General features: G+C 45.7%; 1 protein-coding gene across 6 annotated transcripts in view; it reads left to right on the top strand.

The window, feature by feature from the left end:
- ZPBP (zona pellucida binding protein) overlaps window positions 1–18,745 on the top strand; it is a 47,587-nt gene that overhangs the window by 7,891 nt on the left and 20,951 nt on the right. For 3 of the 6 annotated variants that reach the window (XR_012504385.1, XM_074358641.1, XM_074358640.1), the window contains 4 exons: window positions 3,537–3,662; window positions 9,926–10,075; window positions 14,177–14,395; window positions 17,063–17,139. Coding sequence is in view for 5 of the 6 variants with exons in the window: in XM_074358641.1 (XP_074214742.1) it covers window positions 3,537–3,662; window positions 9,926–10,075; window positions 14,177–14,395; window positions 17,063–17,139 (572 nt within the window). In the remaining variant the exon portion in view is untranslated. The remainder of the gene's footprint in view (window positions 1–3,536; window positions 3,663–9,925; window positions 10,076–14,176; window positions 14,396–17,062; window positions 17,140–18,745) is intronic. The other 3 variants (XM_074358643.1, XM_074358644.1, XM_074358642.1) reach the window with 2 other exon arrangements.

The raw sequence follows: 18,745 nt of genomic DNA, 5'->3' as shown, positions 1-18,745 counted from the left end.
GCAGCCAGCAGTGAGTTCGGCTGCTGCTGGGCTTTTCCTTGGGGAGAACATTTTGTTGTTAAGTCGGTCAGTTTACTTATTTTCGGCCCCTTCAGACCGTCCACTTCACTGTGGTTCCTGTTGAGAAATAAGCTAATTGCGTCGAGGGTCACGCGCGTGCGATGAGTTGCTTCTCTTCTTGCTGCCCCCAGGATTCTGCCTTTGCTTTGGGGCTCTCCCAGCTGTTTACGATGGGCCTGAGGTGGGGGCTCTTTCTACTTACTACAGGTCGGGTTCACTGAGCTGCTTTGATGTGTGGGCTCAGGCTTTTCATCAGTTTGGGGAAGCGTTGCCTTTTCCCTTCAAGTACTCTTCCTGCCCCTCTCTCTGCACTCTCCCATGGCTGTTGAGTATCTGCCGTCCAGCTTGATGGCTTCCCACCGGCCTCTTACCGCGCTCCGTTCATCTTTATGTGTCTGGTTTTCTGCTTCTCGGGTGGAATAATGCAAGGTCGCTCTGTTTTAAAGCTTGCTGATCCTTTGTTCCCTCTGCCCAGTTCTGCCCTTCATTCCTTACGGCGAATGTTCGCTTCAGTTGTTGTACTTTTCAATGCAGAATTTTTCTTTGGCTCTGTTTTATAGTTTCTGATGCTTTATTGGTGTTTTCTCTTTGGAGAGACGTGATTTGCATACCTTTCTCTGGTACTTCATGACGTGCTTTGACCATATTTAAAATAACCGATTTAAAGTCACCGTCCAATGACTCGGAAGTTCGGCCTTCCTCAGAGACACTTCTGTTGTTTGTTTTTTTCCCCTTGACTGTGGTTACACTTCCTTGGTTTTTGCACGACTCCTATTTTTGGCTGAAAACTGGACGTTGTAGGTGATACTGTGCAGTGCCCGGGAGGCCGCGTTCCTCCCCCTCACCGGGATTCACGTCGTCGCGGCTGGCTGTACAGGCACAGCTCGGAGTCCGCTGCGGGGCCAGGTCCAGACCACTGCAGCGGAGCCAGTGTCGCGGTAGAGCGAGTCGCATGAAGCTTTTCGCTTTCCCCAGGCCTGTGAAAGTTATGCTTACGCTGTGCTGTGTTCTATTAAGTGTGCAATAATAGCATTGCAGCTTAAAAAGCAATGTACTTACCTTATTTTAAAAATACTTTGCTGCTAAAAAATGCTTACCGTCATCTGAAACGCAGGCTTGCTACAAGCCACTGAAGGTAAAAAAATTCAGTATCTGTGAAGCACAGTAAAGTGAGGCGCGGTGAGCCGAGGTGTTCCTCTGGTGTTTGTTGAGTGACTTCTCTGAGCTAGCTCTTACGTTATGTGTTCTCTGTCTTGTGTAGCCACTGGCGAGGCCGCTCAGGTGGCTTAGCTGGGCTGATGGCTCGGCAGGCATTTCATTTAACGCCCAGAACGGTTAGTATGCTGGTTCTTGGGAGGTGTGCCCGCCGTGGCATGCCCTCCACTGCCAGCCGGCATTTGATGGCTCTGCTGTGTGCAGGGCCTCGGGTTCAGCCCGAGGAGGGAACGGCAAGGCCTCTCGTTGTTCCCCGAGCTCGCCCGGCCTTGGCCGAGTGCCGCACGCCGCGGGCACTTGGCCGCCTGTCTCCCTAGGGATGTGCCAGGCCTTGCAGAGCGCCCTTGGCGTGTCACGCCCCACTTTTCCTCGGAAGCTTTTCGGTAGCCCGATGCTCCCCCGGCCGTGCCCACGGGGCCAGGCATTTGCAGCGCTCAGTGGCCGCCTCTGTCTACCGCTGTGGTTTCTGACAAATGCCCTTCGTGGAAAAGGCTTTTTGCGGTGGGCGTGCTCCGAGCTGGATCCGGTGAAGCCCGCCTTGTGAGTGCTGCCGTCCAGGACCCTGCCAGAAAGGTCGGGTGATGACGCTGCCCCAGGAGGGAGGCGCTGAAGGCCGTCTGAGCCCGTCTGCCCCCCGGCGGCTGCCAGGCTGCTGGTTCTTGGAGCCATTGCGGCAGGTGGTTTTCCAGGTTACGCAGAGCTGGGGAGGGGTGATGGGAGTGGGGCAGCTGAATTATCGTTGGTAACTGAACGAAGATCAGTTAACCCGTCATGCCCAGATCCGGTTGCTTTTGCTGGGTTGCTGCAAGTCTTGATTAATTTCCAGAGTTCTGAAAATGTTGATTCTGACAGTTTATGCCATTTTTCTCATTACCTTTATGAAGGGGTGATTTTTGGAATTCTTTACTCTGCCATTTTCACTGATCATCACAACTTTAAAAAAAAAAACTATATAGCTTTTAAACATAAATTATAAAAGTTACATGTAACTAATTTCCCTTTTTGTTGCTTTCTTCTACCGGATATGCTTACATTTATCCTTAAAACGCATTAGTTTTGTTTGATACGTATTTCTCATATCCCAGAGTAGGTTCTTATATATTTTGCCAGTTGTCCCTGTGTAAAATGCTGGCTGCCTGATTTTTCTCACCTAGAACCTCTTCAGTTTCTTCTGTCACGTGAGGTCAGCTGGCTTTCCATTCTGTGACCTCTTTATCTTGTTCCCTTTTTACTTCTTCTTTCTAGTTTCATCCCTCATGTTTCCATTCATTCAGTAATTATTTCTTTACATCTTTGTTGCACTTGGAATTCATTTCTTTTTTTTGTTGTTGTTGTGTGTGAAGACCTTTTTCTCGGTTTCACCCTGTGCCTGTTGAGAAGGTTTCTGAGTTTGCCATACGCAGGATTAGAAGGTCCTCATCGCAGGACGGGGCGTTCTCAGCGTCAGGAGAGCCGCTCCGCTGAGCTGCTCTGCAGTTTCCGCTTCACGCACTGGGCCCCACACCCTCACGGCGTGACGTGCCGTCCAGGTTTTCCATTTTGGCTAAACTGAAAGTTAAATTACCTCTGCCCATCATTCTCTTGCTGTCCTCGAAGGAGTCAGTTTCATATTATTTATACTCCAGTTATAAATTCATTATTGACTGTGTTTTTTGCAGACAGCTTCTCCCAGATGCCAAGTTGGTTGTGCTTTTGGTCCCAGATGTCAACTTTGTCTGTGTTGTAGGACTGAACAGAAATTGTTATTATTTAAGGAGTTGAGTTAGGTGTTTTTCTTTTTATGTTTATGCTTCTTACGTTAAGAATCATTCCATATCCCAAAGATACAAAGTATTACTTTATATTTTATTTAAATAACGATTGCCTTCTTATCTTCAGTCTGTTACTCCTGTAATCAACAAATTTATCTTGTCACTTTCTTTCAGGTTTGGTCTTCGCAAAACGGATAAAGTCTAGTTATAGAATTAATTAGTACTCTGTAATTAAAATACATTTCTGAGAATAAAATAAGTTAGTGTTTGTGAGCTCTGAATAAAAAGACCAGTGCATTGTGCTGAGACTGAGATACGTTCTCACACCCAAGTAAGTGCGTCTTGAGTGTTAGTTTTGTGGAGCGCAGTGGCACTGAGTTCTCATCAGGTAATAGCAACAGTCCAAAGAAAACGGACGAAAACGTGCAGCCCATAGTGCCAGATGCAAGCCGCTGTGGAACGTGAATGAGCCTGAAATGCTATGAGAACATGTTAATGTTGTATTTGCAGTGAAAGTGTACGTCCTGCTCCATCGGAAGAGCCCGCACGTGTTGTGTGTCACGCAGCAACTCCGGAATTCCGAGCTGGTGGACCCGTCGTTCCAGTGGCACGGGCCGAAAGGGAAAATTGTTTCAGGTAGGACTCGGTGTCAGTTGTCGTGATTAAAAATGACATGTGTGAGCTGTGCTCAGAGCAGAAGGAATCCTTGTATCTCGTCCACATTCATCTCTTAACTCAGTGCCTTACTTGTGACTTCTTTCTGGAGTCAGGGTCTCAAAGTGTACGTGGTGCGGCCACGCTTCGCAGAGCTGAGTCTGAGATAGATACATGCAGGATGATTAAAGTGGAAAATTCTCTGAGCATCCTTATTTCAAGACAGTGCTGCCTTTTCTTTGTAAAGTTCATAAAATCATTTTGGTTACTTGAGTCAGACTTCTGTTCGCACAGAATGTATGAAGACACAAATGTGACTCTGGCTTTTGGTCAGAAGACCAATGAGCACTTTGAGCTCTGGATCTGTAACCGTGGAGGTGTGTGTTTTACACAGCCCCACGTAGGCAGCTCGAGGCTTTTATTAGTAGTTACGCTCTTGTGTGTATTTGAACTTCTGTTTCATTCCGACCAAAGTCCTGACCGCACAGTATGGATTATAGGTGAATTTAACTTAAGTGTTACTATCCATTTTGAAAAAAATGACTAAATGTAACATATTTTAGTGTTAAGAACATACTTTTAATTAAATATCCTGCATGGTTTGGCAGTGGCCATGTACTGACACGGTATCAATGCTGTGCTTACAAAAGCGGAAATTGAGTGCTCGGGTGTTCAGCCAGAGAGGGGGGACTTGAGGCGCACCCTAACGGCAGCCTTTAAGTTTTCAGATTTTTGAGAAAGCAAGCTCTCCTTCCCCTGAAGGTGCTTTTTCCACAGGGGGACTACTATTGGTCTGATTGATTTGGTCAACATTTTCTCCATTCACCGTCTTATTTTGCTATTTTGAAACACCTATCTTACTTCATTCTAAATTTTTTTGTTTGCTAAGAGCTGGTTTGCTTTTGCGGTGTTGTTTCAAAAATATAAATCAGCTTAGCTGGTTTTGTTTCCAGCCTTCATATTAGTGAATTTTCGTCCAAAATATTTCTTCCCACCGGCTCCTTCTGTAAACTGGAACAGAGAAAAACAGTATATTCACACGAAGACTTGCTGAAGAAATATTTTACGTTTTAATTCACATTGTATGTAGTTGAACGATCCCTTGTACGTTATTCTAATATTTACGTTGATTCTAAAATAACTCAAGGCTTAGAGAGTGACTCGACGCTGTACGCGAGGTGGCGTTTCTTCAGCGTGAGTTCTTCAGCTCTCAAGGGGTGACTGCGTGGTGCTACGCATCGTGGGAGGCCCGGGGAGCCGACTGCAGCCGGAGAGCGGCGGGGAGAAGCCGGCAGAGGCCAGGAACGGGAACCCTGACAGGCTGGGCCGTTAGCACAAGTCAGTGCAATGGGCCAGGTGTAAAGGCATCCGGTGCTGAGGATAGAACCAAATTTTATTTTCATTGCTCCCTGAAAACACAGAACGTAATACAAACAGAAATATTAAATCTGTTTTGCATTTGATACTGAAACCCTGAGTTCAAAAATAGAAGCGTTTAAGTATTACGTTGCTCTGCTGTAATTTGCTGCTCCTTTGATTTGGAAATTGGAACTTGAAGCATTTTCTCCTCCAAGATGCCATGCCAGTGTTGCGAAATATAGTGTGTAAGTGAATTTTGAATGCTTTAACTGGAAGTGACATTTTTTTTTTTTTTTACTTACTTTTGTAACGGAAAAATAGATTTTCAGAAATGTAGCTGTTTCCAGGTAAGGATAAAATTGTATTAATGCAATTGTTTTTGTATCTGTAATTTATAAATATTTGTAAAAGCTGTTCCCAGAAAACCCTGGGATTCTGACATCATGATTCTATTTTGGTATTTCATGCGGTATCGCATCCTAGTTCACTGTCAGCCGTTTGAAGCTCGTTAGTCTTCTCAGTTCTTTCAGGAAGACCTGAGGAAGTGTCTGATTTTCTTACAGCCTGGGAAACAGAGAACCCTTTTGGACCCTAGGTTTAACTACGCTGTCCTTTAGGTATCTTTCTGTGGATGTGCCAAAGGTGGTTCCCCTGAAGTTGAACCGAAGGAGCGCGCAGTCCGTACTTGCACGCTGCTTTGGCGAGAAACGGCCGGGGGGTTCGCGCGGTTGCAGAGTGTGGGCTCCAAGCCTGAGACGCGGCGTCTGCCTCCCCCCTGCCCCCCGCCGCGTGCCTCCCCCTCGGCGGCTTTTAGTTACGGGGCGGAGCATTTATGGCCACGGGGCCTGTGCCTCCTGCTCCAGCCCTGATGCCGTCCTGGTGGGTGAACTCTTCCTGGTGCGTAGCGGGACCACTTTTCTAAGTGTCCTCGCAGACTCGGGCCCGCACACACGCTGACCTGTACCCCGGGCCTGCATCCTCGCTGTGTTTTGTGAAGAAAGGTCATAGGTTATGTCTTACTCTCCCGCAGTGCTTTTACTGTGAAGCGTCCGATATGCACAGCCCTACATGAGGTAGAGGTAGGGTCTGAGGCATCATAAAACCGCCTAAGAGTAAGAAGACAAGGGACACCATCATCAAGCCTGTTGAACCTTCTCGTGTCCAAAGCCCCCGTTCTCCTGAGCCCAGGCGCCTGCCAGGGAAGCCCTGTGCCGCCCTTTCACAATGCTATTCCGTGGCTTTTTTTCAGTGCGTTTACTACGTGCGTTAAACACATGATACACATTATATATGTTATATATAATTAACGTGTTTATATATAATGCTACACATATAAACACGTTATATACACATACGTGCATTTACTATGTTCATGAGTACACAAGCACGTTTCTGTGACCTGTGTCATAGATGTGTTTGTGTGTGTATAAATGCATATCTGTATCTGTGTGTGTGTTCACGCATAGAGTAAATGCACATATTTATGGATATAAATATAGATCTGTATGTATTATGTATTCCACAAGAACGTATTTTCATTTTTATTTTGAATTTTATAAAAACAGTAAACACATCTAAATTGAATCATACGGCAGCCACTGTTCTGAGCAATTTGCACATACTCATCATTTAAATTTCATAGCAATTCTTTGCAGTAAGTACAGCCATGTCCTCCATGAAAAGTAGAGGCCTGGAGAGAATGAGGTCATGTGCCTTTGGAGTCTGGCCTCAGACTTCACAGGTAATAACCTAAATGAGGAATACATCGGGTTTTCCTTCACGCCGTTTTGTGAGTTTTCGTGCTTTGTATCCTTTAAGGAATCTGTCCAGCTTTGATTTTCTTGGACTTGGTGAATTAACGTGTAACGCGGTTTGTGCTACCTTCTTGCTGTCTTTTCGGTATGTTCAGGACCTCTCTGATGTGCCCTCATTCACTCCTGCTGTTGGTCGTGTCTCTTCTCTTTCACTTTGGTCTCTGGCTAACAGTTTTATCCGTTTTTCAAGGGACCAGCTTTTGGTTTGATTTATTTTCCTCTGGTATTTTTCTGTTTTCAGTTTCGTTGATTTCTGCATTTACCTTTATTATTTCCTTTCTTCTGTCTGCTTTGGGTCAAATTTGCTCATCTTTTTCTTTTGCTGGTTGTAGAATTCTGGGTTGGCAGGTTTTTTTCTTTCAACATGCTAAAGGTGACCCCATGTGTTCTTTTGGCTTGGAGAGTTTCTCATGAGAAGGCTGCTGTAACCTCATCCCTGGCTCTCTCGGGGCAGTGTGCTTTTTTTTTTTCTGATTAATGTCAGGATTTTCTCTTGGCCTTCCGTTTTCAGTGATTTGGATATTAAATGATTTTTTTTTGTTTTTTTGTTATTTGTATTATTCTGCTTATGTTCTATAAGCGTCTTGGGTCTGTAGTTTGGGTTTGTCATTGCTTTTGGGAAAATTCTCTGCCGTTGTATGTTGAGACAGTTCTGCTCCGTCCTGTCCATCTGCTCCTTCTGAGATCCCTGTCACACGTGGGTGACACTGTTAGATATTGTTCCACGGATCTTGGATTCTTTCTTCTTTTCTGTTGTTATTTTGTTTTTCCTCTTTCTGATTCTGGTTGGGTAAATTTCTTTTGACCTGTCTTCAAGTTCGTTGATTCTTTTCTTAATTTATGAGCCCATTGAAGCAAGGCTCCATCTGTGTTACTGTATTTTTTATAGTTTCTGTTCATTTTGTTTTGTTTTTAGTTCTAACGTTTCCATTTAATTCTTTCTTATAGTTTCAGTCTGTGCTGAAATCTCCTGTCTCATCTTGCGTGCTTTCTACATTTTCCACTGCATTCTTTAATACATTATTCACAGTTATTTTAAACAAACTCAGACTTCTGACATCCGTCTCATTTAAGTCTGACCTCGAGCATTGCTTGGTATTTGGGAAATGTGCCATTCCTAGCCTTCCTGTATGCTTCTTAATTTGCTGTTAGTGTTGGACTTCCTGAATGAGACCGTAGAATTGAGATAAGTGTTTTTATGCTTTGAGATGAACACCTTTTTTTAATATTGTTAAACCTTGGCATCCTGAAATTCCCAGTTAAACTGAGTTATTTAAAGATCTGATTTGTTAAGTGGGTTCCTCTCTTGGCTGTGAAGCCCTCTGGGCATCTCTTCAAAGTGTGCCACGTTTAAGCTTTTTAAAATAAGAAGTGGCCAGAGGGTATGTTCTTAAGAAGTACATGCTGCTAGAGGTTCTGGCTGTGGTAATATTTAACACTGAGGTAGGCACTGAGATGTATATTAATACGCTTCCTGGGTGGTGCTTCCGGTTTGGGAAATTTCTGTTGCAGATTATCGCCAAGGAATGCGTAGCCTCGATGCTTATGTGATATTCTCAACCTTCTTTACAGTTTGTGGCACCTTTTATCGCGTTACTGCAATGTTTCTTTCTGTGTCTGCAAACACTTGAAAACCTCCTACTCTGTTCTAAAAAAGAGGCATGTTATTGATAAATATGTAATCTTTCACCAAAAGATACTCATGAAGAAATGGGCAACGCAATAGAAATGCGTTCTAAACATGTATCGCATTTCTCGGCTTCGTCCGGGGCGTAGAAAAGGGAGTCATCAAGGCACCAGGCTCTGTGTAAGTTCCCTGAGGGTGGGTGTGCCATCTGTTCATTTCTCCTTCAGCGTCTGAAACAGGGGCTTCCATGTGCTAGAAACCCAACAAATCGTTCGTGAAAAAATTAATAACGAACATTTCATCACTAAGAACATTCATCTTCTGTTTTGTCTTGAAGAAATAAACTTCAAAGTGAATTTCAACCTGAGATTTATAAGCAATAAATCATTTTCTTAAAATTGAAAAAGAAAAGCAATTATTTACTAATACTTTCAATTATAAAGAGTGGTTTATTGAGTGACTTTTAATAACTAACAATTTTTTCTGATGGAAAACCATGGCACTTTCAGAATTAACAACTTGAATTTAAGCTTAATGATTTATAGCTTTTTCAAGTATTTTAACATTCATTGCGTTTGTTACATGGAGACAATTCTATGAGACACGTTATCGTCTATTAGGATTCTTTGTTTTACAGACGAAGGAGCTAGACTTCAGAAAGATTTAGTGATTACCCCAGGGTTACACAGTTTGTGAGAAAGAAACGTGTACCTCAGATCCAGGTCTTCATGCTTCTAAATCAGGCCGCTTTTGCGTCCCACGTCGTCGCCTTCTCCTAGCGTGATGCCTAAGTCACGGAGCACGTTGACGTGGAAAGGGCTCTTCCGTCCAGCGCTGACGCCCAGCGCCGCGGGTCTGACTGTGTGGCTTTGGGCAGTCCCCGTGCCCCTACCACCTCTCGTCTGCCTTCTGCAGCCCCGAGGGCTGTAGCCCGGGTATTCCTTAGTGCCGTGTGTAATGACGAGAAATCCCCGGTTGCCGGTGACTGTGTTGAGGTAGCCTTTGTTGTGGGTACCTTGTTCCCTCCCTTTCACAGATAGTTGAAAACGTAACTCCCCAATAAGTATATATACATGTGTGTATCCGATTACTTTGTAGATCTATGTTAGAATCAGTGTTATTTCATACATGCACGAGTATCTGGTGGTGCCCATTCCGGCCCCGTGAGCCGGTCAGGAGCACGTTGTGCACGTGGACTTGTTAGTCCCAGCGCCTGGACAGCCACACACTTGATGATCTCCGGTTAGTGAAATCCTGACCCTAAGAAGTTCGTCCTGGGACCCACTGTCAACAAATGCCACACGTCACGACTCTGTCCCCAACTCCTTTAATGATTCTGCAAGTCAATTTGGAAGGACTTTCTCTGTTTAGAGAATATTTTGGGTTTTTGTCTCCATTCTTACTTAACCTAAGCAGCTGATGGCCGTTCCTTGTCCCTGTACTAGAGAACAGCACCACGCAGATCACATCCACAGGGAGCCTGGTGTTCCAGAACTTCGAGGAGAGCATGAGCGGCGTGTACACGTGTTTCCTGCAGTACAAGCCGACTGTGGAGGCGGTGGTCAGAAACCTGCCGCTGAAGTACGTCATCTACGGTGAGAAGTGCTGCCGCTTGCTTTTTTAACATTTCTTAATGTTTTCAAATACTTGCACATTTTAACAGGCTTGTATTAAAGGGGGTCTGTTGTTTTTAGTCTCTTTTAATTAAAGAAAAGTCACTGGCTGCCTGCATCTTGCAGAGTGCTCTGTAAGGGGTTCGTGGTTAGGGAAGCCCGTTTTTCTCTTCAGGGGAGGACTGGCTTGCAAGGGTCAGTTTAAGACAATGCATAAAAACAGAGCAGTGTGGAGTCCTGTTTTCAGATTGAGGTGCTGATACCGTAGTCTGCACTGCTTTTAAAGTCTGCATGTCTTTGATGGTGCACTGCCATCCCCCCCCATGCAGGGGCAGGAATGGCCACTGTCTGCAGAACCCTTTTCTACAAGCAGTTTGACAAGTTGAGGTTTGAGACTGGAGAGCTGAGTTGCTAGTGGAGCGGCCAGGACAGCCCGAAGCAGAGTTCCGTGCCCCTGGTGGGACCCGCGTGTGGTAGACGAGGAAGGGTCCTCAGGGATGGCCGTGTCTACCCGCCAGCAGCCCTGAATGCGTGGCCCTGCCAGGGCAGAAGGGGCTTGCAGAGACAGTGAGGTCAAGGATCCTGAGGAGGGGAGCCTACGCTGAGTCACCTGGGCGGGCCCAGTGTAAGAGGCGGGAGGGCCCGAGGCAGGAAGGGAAGCGTGGCCGTGCAAGGGGAGGCTGGAGTGGCTTCCTCTGAAGACGGAGGAGGGGGCCCCAAGCCAAGGGACGCAGGACGTCTTGGAGCCTGGAGGTGGCAAAGAAGTGGGTTCACCCCTGGGGCTTCCAGAAGGATGCACCTTGACACCAGCCTTGTAAGACTCGTTTCGGACCTCTGATCCCCAGAACTGGAAGACAGTCAGTCTGTGCTCTTTTAAGCCACTGAGTTTGTGGCAGTTTCTTACAGTAGCAGTAGGAAGCTGACAGGCGTTGTTGTCGCAGCTGGATGCAGAGCGGGTGGCGGAACTATGAGTGGTTTCCCGAGCGTCCCGGGTCACTGACACACACCACCCCAGACATCCGAAGAAAGACGTCATTTTTGTGACAAGTTGTGTTAACTTGGGGAGGCAAATAATCTGTTTAAACTTTGTCATCAGTCACACTTCATTTTTGTCACGTGGTTTTTTCTGTAATGCATGATACAGACGTGGATGTATGTTATTTCATGTAGTTCATAACGAATACGCCTTGGAATCTCTCATAAGGGGACACTCGTGTGTTCACAAATGTAATTGCATGACGTGAATGCTGGTTTATAGTAATGAAAATGATTGCTGATATTTACTGAGCATTTACCAGGGGCCAGGCTCACCAGGCGGTGCTGGCTGTTTCACGTGTAATTACAGTAGCAACAGCGAAACACATGCACTGCTTATTTTTGCAAGGCTTTTTTTTTTTTGAAGTGCTCTGTTTATTATTTACCTTATTTAATAGGCAGGGTAGTTCTCCTCCCTGTAGAGATGAGGAAACAGGCATGGAGTGGGTGTTTTGTGTGAGTGTGTAAACTTTACATAAATTCTCTATCTGTTCATCCAGCAGTACACATGAAAACAGGTGTAAAATTCTGTACCACTGTTAGGATTGCGTTTCCCTTAGAGCAGCTTTTCCTGTGTTTATTACTCCTGTTGAGGTTTTCTATGCTTTTTTTTTACCCTATTTTTCTAAGTTGTGTTCTTGTCAGTTTCTAGTAAGATCAAATACTCTAACCGAATATAGATGAGTAGTTTTCAAGGTGTAGTCCCTGGGCTCCTGGGGGACCCTGAGTCCTTCCCGAGGGGTCAGTAAGGTGAACGCTATTTCTGTAACTATACTGTGATATAATTCACTGTTTCCACTGTGTTGAGATTTTCAGTTTTGGTGGGTGAACCGCTGTGGAACAGTCCTCCACAGTCACTTGAAAGGACTGTTAAGAACGCTGTCCCTCCAGCCAGCTGCACGTGTCTGAGGGGCCACGCCTCGCCTGTCACTGGGCGCCCAGGAGCGGGGGGCCGGCTGCCTCCTCCCGAGCCGCACGGGACAGAGCTTCCCAAAGCATAAAGCGGTGTCGCTCTTGCCCCTGACCGGAAAGCGTGTTCCAGTGCCTGAAGGTCTGTTCCTTCATGGTTCTTTATGTCTCATGGGCTTTTCTCATTTTAAAATGAACTAATAAACATTTAAAAAGTTTCCCAGGTTGAGTTTCGAACACTGCAGGTATTGTTAGATGCAGCCTGCGTGGAAGGTCTTTGGCGGCCGTCGGTCATTTTCAAGGATGTAAAGGGACCCTAGAGCCAGACCTTGAGAACAGCCCCTGTAGGCTTCTGTGTCTGTCCGGGGAGCCGGAGAGACTCGGCACCGAGGTTCCAGCTCACGCAGGTTCCCTCTGCCTGGCAGAGGCCGCAGACGCCCCGCGGTGAGGGGCGGCCCCTCGACTGGGGAGCAGTTTTGTCCCGCGGGGAGCCGTGCCAGGCAGTGTGCGGCCTCCAGCCTGCCGCGTTCCCTCCCATGCCGCTGTTCTGTGACCCTCGTCCCGCTGTGGCTGGCCCTGGGCTGCTGTGTGTGGGGAGCGTCCCCCGGAGATTGGGGCTCTCTCAGAGGCGGATGCATCCGAGACAGGTTTGAGGGCATTTTGCCAATATTTTGCCTTATATTCAGACTCCTTTCTGTCAAAGCTGATAGCTTGATAACGTGCCAGATTTCCGGAGAGAAAAGGGGTTTTTCCAATCCCCTGAGCAGAGGAGCACGTGCTCTGTGCTCCGGCTTTGCCGTGAGCCTTGCCCCAGCTTCCAGCCCCATCTGCCAGGGCTCCTCCTCTGTGTGCCGCATGTGGATCCGTCACGGGCTTCGGTGTGATCAGTCACGACACGATCGACGTGCGGATCGGCGTGCACGCGCAGGTGCCGCGGGGTGTCTCGGGAAACGCGTGCTGGGTTTTACCGTCTGTGTCTCAGTGTGACACTTCTTCTCAGCGTGCGTATTGACAGGCCCGTGGACCTTTGTGGTGCGGTGATAGGGTTCTTTGTCCAGCTTGCAGAGTGCTTTCCATTTGCCCCTCAGTTGCCTCCGGCCCTGCCCTCTCTGCTCTCCTTCTGGCGCTCCTTCCGTTTCACGCTGCGTGTCCGGGCTCGCCCCCTGCCCCTCGTACCGTTCTGTTTCTGATTTCGCTCTGTGCCGAGTGAGAATGCATCACCTGGTCTCCAAACGTATCATTACATTTTTAACCTTGTTCGCTGTTTTTGTTTTTGTTTTGGGTTTTTTTGTTTGTTTGTTTATATATATTTTTATTGAAGTGTAGTCAGTTGACAATGCTGTGTCAGTTTCTGGTGCCCAGCACAGTGCTTCAGTCACACATGCACATACGTATATTCCTTTTCAGAGCATAGGCGTGGGGCGTGTGACCTCACCCCTGTGTCTCTCAGTTTCCTCGCGATAGATGTGAAGGTCCGATCTGTAATAATTTTAGGAGATTTAAATGAGTTACCATTTGTGAAGTGCCTAAAGTGTTTGTCACTTAGTAATTGCTAAGTAAGTGTTAAATTAAAAAGAATGTTAGATAAATAAGTTTACATTGTACAGCACAGGGAACTGTACTCAATATCTTGTAGTAACTTACGGTTAAAAAGAATGTGAAAACAAATATATGTCTGTTCATGTATGACTGGAGCACTGTGCTGAGCACCAGAAATCAACACGTTGTAAACTGACTATGCTTCAGTAAAAACATATTAAAAAAAAACAAAACAAAGCCGACCAAACAAAAGAGAATATATGCAGTTGTACACACAGCCGTACACAGCTGGCCCTTGGACAACGTGAACTTGAACTGTGGCTCCGGTTGGACGTGGCCGTTCTTCAGGGTCACGTGACGTGCCTTGCCGGATGCGGAACCCTGGGCGCAGAGGAACCCGGGCAAGGGGGGCCCTGTAGGAGTCAGGTGCACGCTTTCAGCCGAGCTGGGGGTGGGCGTTCCTGACCGTGGGTTGTTCAGGGGCCAGCTGCACGGTGAATTTATTCCAAATAGTGACTTCTCTCGAATGGCTGCGGTATATCGGTATGTTTGCGTTGCCAGAATAACCCTGACTGTCGTCCTGTGGCCCCTGTCTTTCAGCTTACCGGGAGCCCCATAGCTACTACCAGTTCACGGCCCGGTACCACGCGGCCCCCTGCAATAGTATTTATAACATTTCTTTTGAGAAGAAACTGCTTCAGATTTTAAGCAAACTGGTTCTTGACCTTTCCTGTGAAGTTTCCCTGCTGAAGTCTGAGTGCCATCGCGTTAAGATGCAGAGAGCCGGTCTGCAAAATGAGCTGTTCTTCACGTTTTCAGGTAAGTGAATGCACCTCCTTAAAGGGGGCACACTGAGAATGCAAGGCTGCTTCTAAAGACACGTTGTCAAGTCCTGGGAGCTCTCATAGAGTGTCAGTCTACACGTTTCTGGTGGAATCCTAGTGCCTACGCGTGCGGTCACGTTACCTGGGAGCAGAAATGAGCTCACGCCTTCCTTTCCGACTTGGGTACTCCCGACATCCTTTCCTGGCCGTGAGACCCCGGCTGGGCCGCCCATTCCTGTGTTGGGAAGAAATGGCACAGTGCACGTTCTTGCTGGTTCATTTTAGAGGAGAAGCTTTCAGGTTTTCACCACTGACTGTCGTGTTCACTGTGGAATTTTAATAGATGGCTTTTTTTAAGGTTGTGTTATTTCCCTCCGATTTCTGTGTTTCCTAGCTTTGTTTCATGAAAGGATGTTAAATTTTGTAAAATGCTTTTTCTGCATCGGACGAGATGTTCCTGTGGGCTTTTTCCCTTTCATTCTTTTTCATGTGTATGCTCTAAGTCACAGTAATGGGTTTTGTTCTGTTGCTGCCCCATCACTGTTCTGGCAGTGAGTCCTGCTTGGTCATGGTGCGCAATCCTGCTAATTAGCCCCTGGGTGTGGTTTATTGGTGTCTCGTTGAGGGCTTTTGCATCAGTGTTCATCTGGGATATTAATCTGTAGTCTCCTCATCGTGTCTTGGTCTGGCTTTTGTGTCCGGATGATGCTGGCTTCAACAGATGAGTTTAAAAGTGTTTCCTCCTCTTCAGCTTTCTGGAAGCGTTTGAGAGGATTGGTGTTGATTCTTGATTGTGGCTAGACCTCACGCTTGAAACCAGCTGTTTGCGAAGTCCTCTATTTCCTTGTCTTCAGTTTGACTGTTCTGTCCATCATCGTGAGGTATCGGAGTGTCCAGGTGTTACTGTCGAGCTGCGTATTTCTCTTCTGAGTTCTGTTGGCTTTTTGTTTCAAGCCTTTTTATTGTCTTGTATTCGGTCTGCAAGTGTTGATAATGGTTGCAGATTCTTGCTGTGTTGAACCTTTTATCAATTTACAGTGTCCTCCTTTGTCTGTTGCTCTGCTTTAGTTACTGTTTGCATGCAGTATCTTTTCCCGTCCTTTTATTTGCAATATATTTTTGGTTTTGTATTTAAAGTGAGTCCTGTAGACAGCATACAGTTGGATTCTGTTTTTGACTCATTCTGAAATCTCGGTCTTTTCATTTGGAATTTCATCCATTTATGTTAAAAGGATCATGGGCTCACCTGTGCCGTCTTGCTGTTTGTTTTCTTTGTGCTTTACAGCAGCTTTGTTCCTCATTGCTTCATTACGGTCTTTTTTGTAGTTAAATGTTTCGGTCTCTCTCATTTCCTTTTGTGTGTACTCTGTAGTGATTTTCCCTGTTGCTGGCGAGGGAATTACACTGAGCACCCTCATTTTAGAGCACTCTAGTCTGAACCTCTCCCCGCCTAACCTCTATCCAGTAGCACGCTCTCCTTTCACAGCTCTGTTCCCACCTTTCTGTTGTTTGGTGGCGTAAACTGCCACTCTATACATTGTGTGCCCCCAGATAACCGGTTTCTCAAATCATATAGCGAGCAGAGCGTAGAGTGACAAGCCAGAGTTGCGGTAACACTGGCTCTCGGACGAATTGTTTTTCCTCAAGCACATGAGGCTCTTAAATCACGTGTAGGGCAGTTGCCGTTAGGACCCAGTCTCACAGTGCTGGCAGCTCTTCCGTGTTGTCCGCGCGCCTCCCTCTGTCGAGGCCCGTGTTCTTCCTCCGCCCCGCACGGCTGTCTCGTGGCCTTTCCCTGCCCCGCAGGGCCCCCCCGAGCAGCTCCCGCAGGCAGGTGCAGAGGTGGTGGACCCCTCAGCTTGTGTGCGTGTTGGGAAGTCTTCATTGCCCTCTCGCTCTCCAAGGACAGTTTGCAGGTGACAGCTGTCTTCCCTTCTCTCTCTTTTCTAGGACGTAGCACCTCACCCTACAGTGTGTCTCTGCGGTGATCATGGGTTATTGTTTCTGTGTGTTACTGTTTATTCTGATTTTCTGCATTAGAACACAGTTTTCAGAAAGTCCGGGAGTTTGCAGACTTTGACCGCTTGTGTATCTCGGGCTCCTAGCTTGGCTCCTAGTATGCAGTAGGTGCTCAGTAATTACCTGTGGAGTGAATAGGTGTATACACGCGTGCACATACGAATGTGTTCACGATTGTGGTTGCCATGGCCGCGACTGAAGTCCGACCTCCTCCTCCCCCTGGTGTTATAATGGTTTATCTCTTTGCAGAGATTAAGAATTGAGTGAGTTGGTCAAATGATAGACACTGTATTATTAATATGGGTAGAGTTAAGTCTAATATTGAGTGAATACACACATTTATACATACATATACATAAATATGGTATAGAAGTCAAAATAATTCCATTGTTACAGTTGCCAAATACTGTCAACGTGGTTGCTTAATTCTTAACTTCACTGTGATGGTGAGGTTTTCCTGATTTGTATAAATAATTTTTGACTTAGGTTTTAGCTGAAAAGAGTGATGTAACATTAGAAAAATAGCTTTATTTTTAGTGGAATAGAAATATTAGACATACGATCTGTTTTATATTTCAAAAGCCGATTTAAATATTGTGGTGTGGTACCTAGACCCATGATAAAATATATCATATTTTCTCAGTTTCCTCTGTAGACACTGACAAAGGACCCAAGCCATGTACAGGCCATAATTGTGAATCTTCCAAAAGACTAGCTAAGGTATGTTATGTGAGGTGAGAAAAAAGAGAAAAAAAAAAAGAACATGCTCAGTGTGTAGGTAAGCACCTTAGATATTTGTGAAATGCGTTACCCCCACCGCCCCCCCGACACATGTAGGGAACTCGACAATAGAACTGAAACTGTATCAAATGACATCAAACAGTAAATGGTAAGGGTTTAGTAGAGTTCCTGTTTTTATGAAACGCTTTGAAATCGAGCATTCTGTAACCGTATTAAGAAAGACAGTTTTCCCATTTATCCGGCCTTGTTGGCTGTTGCGAAGTAATTTAATCACAATTGGGCAAAGTTCTCTCCATGTTACTGTGACTCGTCCTGGATGTTAAACTTGATCCGTGCCGTGTGTTCGCTCTTTTCATCTTGCTTGATGCCCAGCACGTCGTATCTGTGCTCAGGATGGAGATTACCCTGTAATTCCCAGCCACACTTTAATTTAGTCTCTCTTTTACCTTATGTTTAACATCGTTTTCATGTTCAGTAAATCTGTGGCAAACTTTCCCATCTCAGATTACTGTTCAGGGACTCCGAACACTTTGTTAAAAACAGCACTTTAACATATTTGGAATATGAAATAATTTACATCATGATGAGTGTGAAAATCTCCTACTAAAACTACAGGTAACGCCTTCAGGTCAGCGTCCATCACGTTCTGCCCGGTGAAACTGACGGAGGGGTGGTTTCTTAATTTGTACTCGCTCAGCGTCCTGAAATACGGTTTAAATTGTCTGTTTATATATGGCAAGGTGTTTTCATTTGAAAAACATCCCATTCCTAGGACAGGTTTTTTTCTTTACTTTGGAAATGAGACTTAAATTAGGGGGGCACCAAGAATAGAAGGTCACATTATTTTTCTAAGACTTTTTATTAATCTTTACTAATCACAGTTTACCTACTGCCTGCTGTACCTTTTAGCCTCCTACCAATATTTAAACTTGTAAATAGTCACAGACCCTCAGCTGATGTCATTTCTGTGCGGGAGGAGCGGGAACGTGCGTTGAAGCCTAGAAGCCGGGAGCAGGGAGAGGACGTGCCACTCGCGGTCGTCCTCCAGGATGGTCTCGTAGAGGCGTTCGCGCGGTTTTCTTACGTCGCTTGTAACGCTGAGGGCCAGCTTCCCATCTGCTTGTTAAATAGAAACGCAGAATTGAAAATGAAACTGTCCAATCGTGAAGCTTTCAGTGAGAAAGGTCTGCAATTGTGTTAGCTCTGTTGGCTCCTTTAGAACTTAATGTGCTTATATTACGTTGCTCTGGGAACATTCTTCCCTGTGACTTTCTGTCACTTGGGTTTTTGTTTTGTTTTGTTTTGCTATATACCTGTCTTTCTTCCTTTCTTTTTTTCCCCCCTTCCCTTCTTTCCCATTCCCCTCCTCCTCTTTTCTTTCCTTCTTTTCTTGGCATAAAATAGTCTCTTTTTGGTTTCATAGGGCAAAACAAAGATTGATGCTTTCTGGCTTGTTGCTAATATGATAACATTATAAATGTCTAGCATCATAATAAAAACAATTTAGAAGTTACAGGCAGGAGTGTTTTTACGGAAACATTCTGGGGACTTAAAAGACGATTGACTATATCTATCTGCCTTGTTG

Source organism: Camelus bactrianus, chromosome 36 (assembly GCF_048773025.1).
Source record: "Camelus bactrianus isolate YW-2024 breed Bactrian camel chromosome 36, ASM4877302v1, whole genome shotgun sequence".
NCBI lineage: Eukaryota > Metazoa > Chordata > Mammalia > Artiodactyla > Camelidae > Camelus > Camelus bactrianus.
The sequence above is the reverse complement of the archived record's forward strand: the minus strand, read 5'-3'. Positions and strand labels throughout refer to the sequence as shown.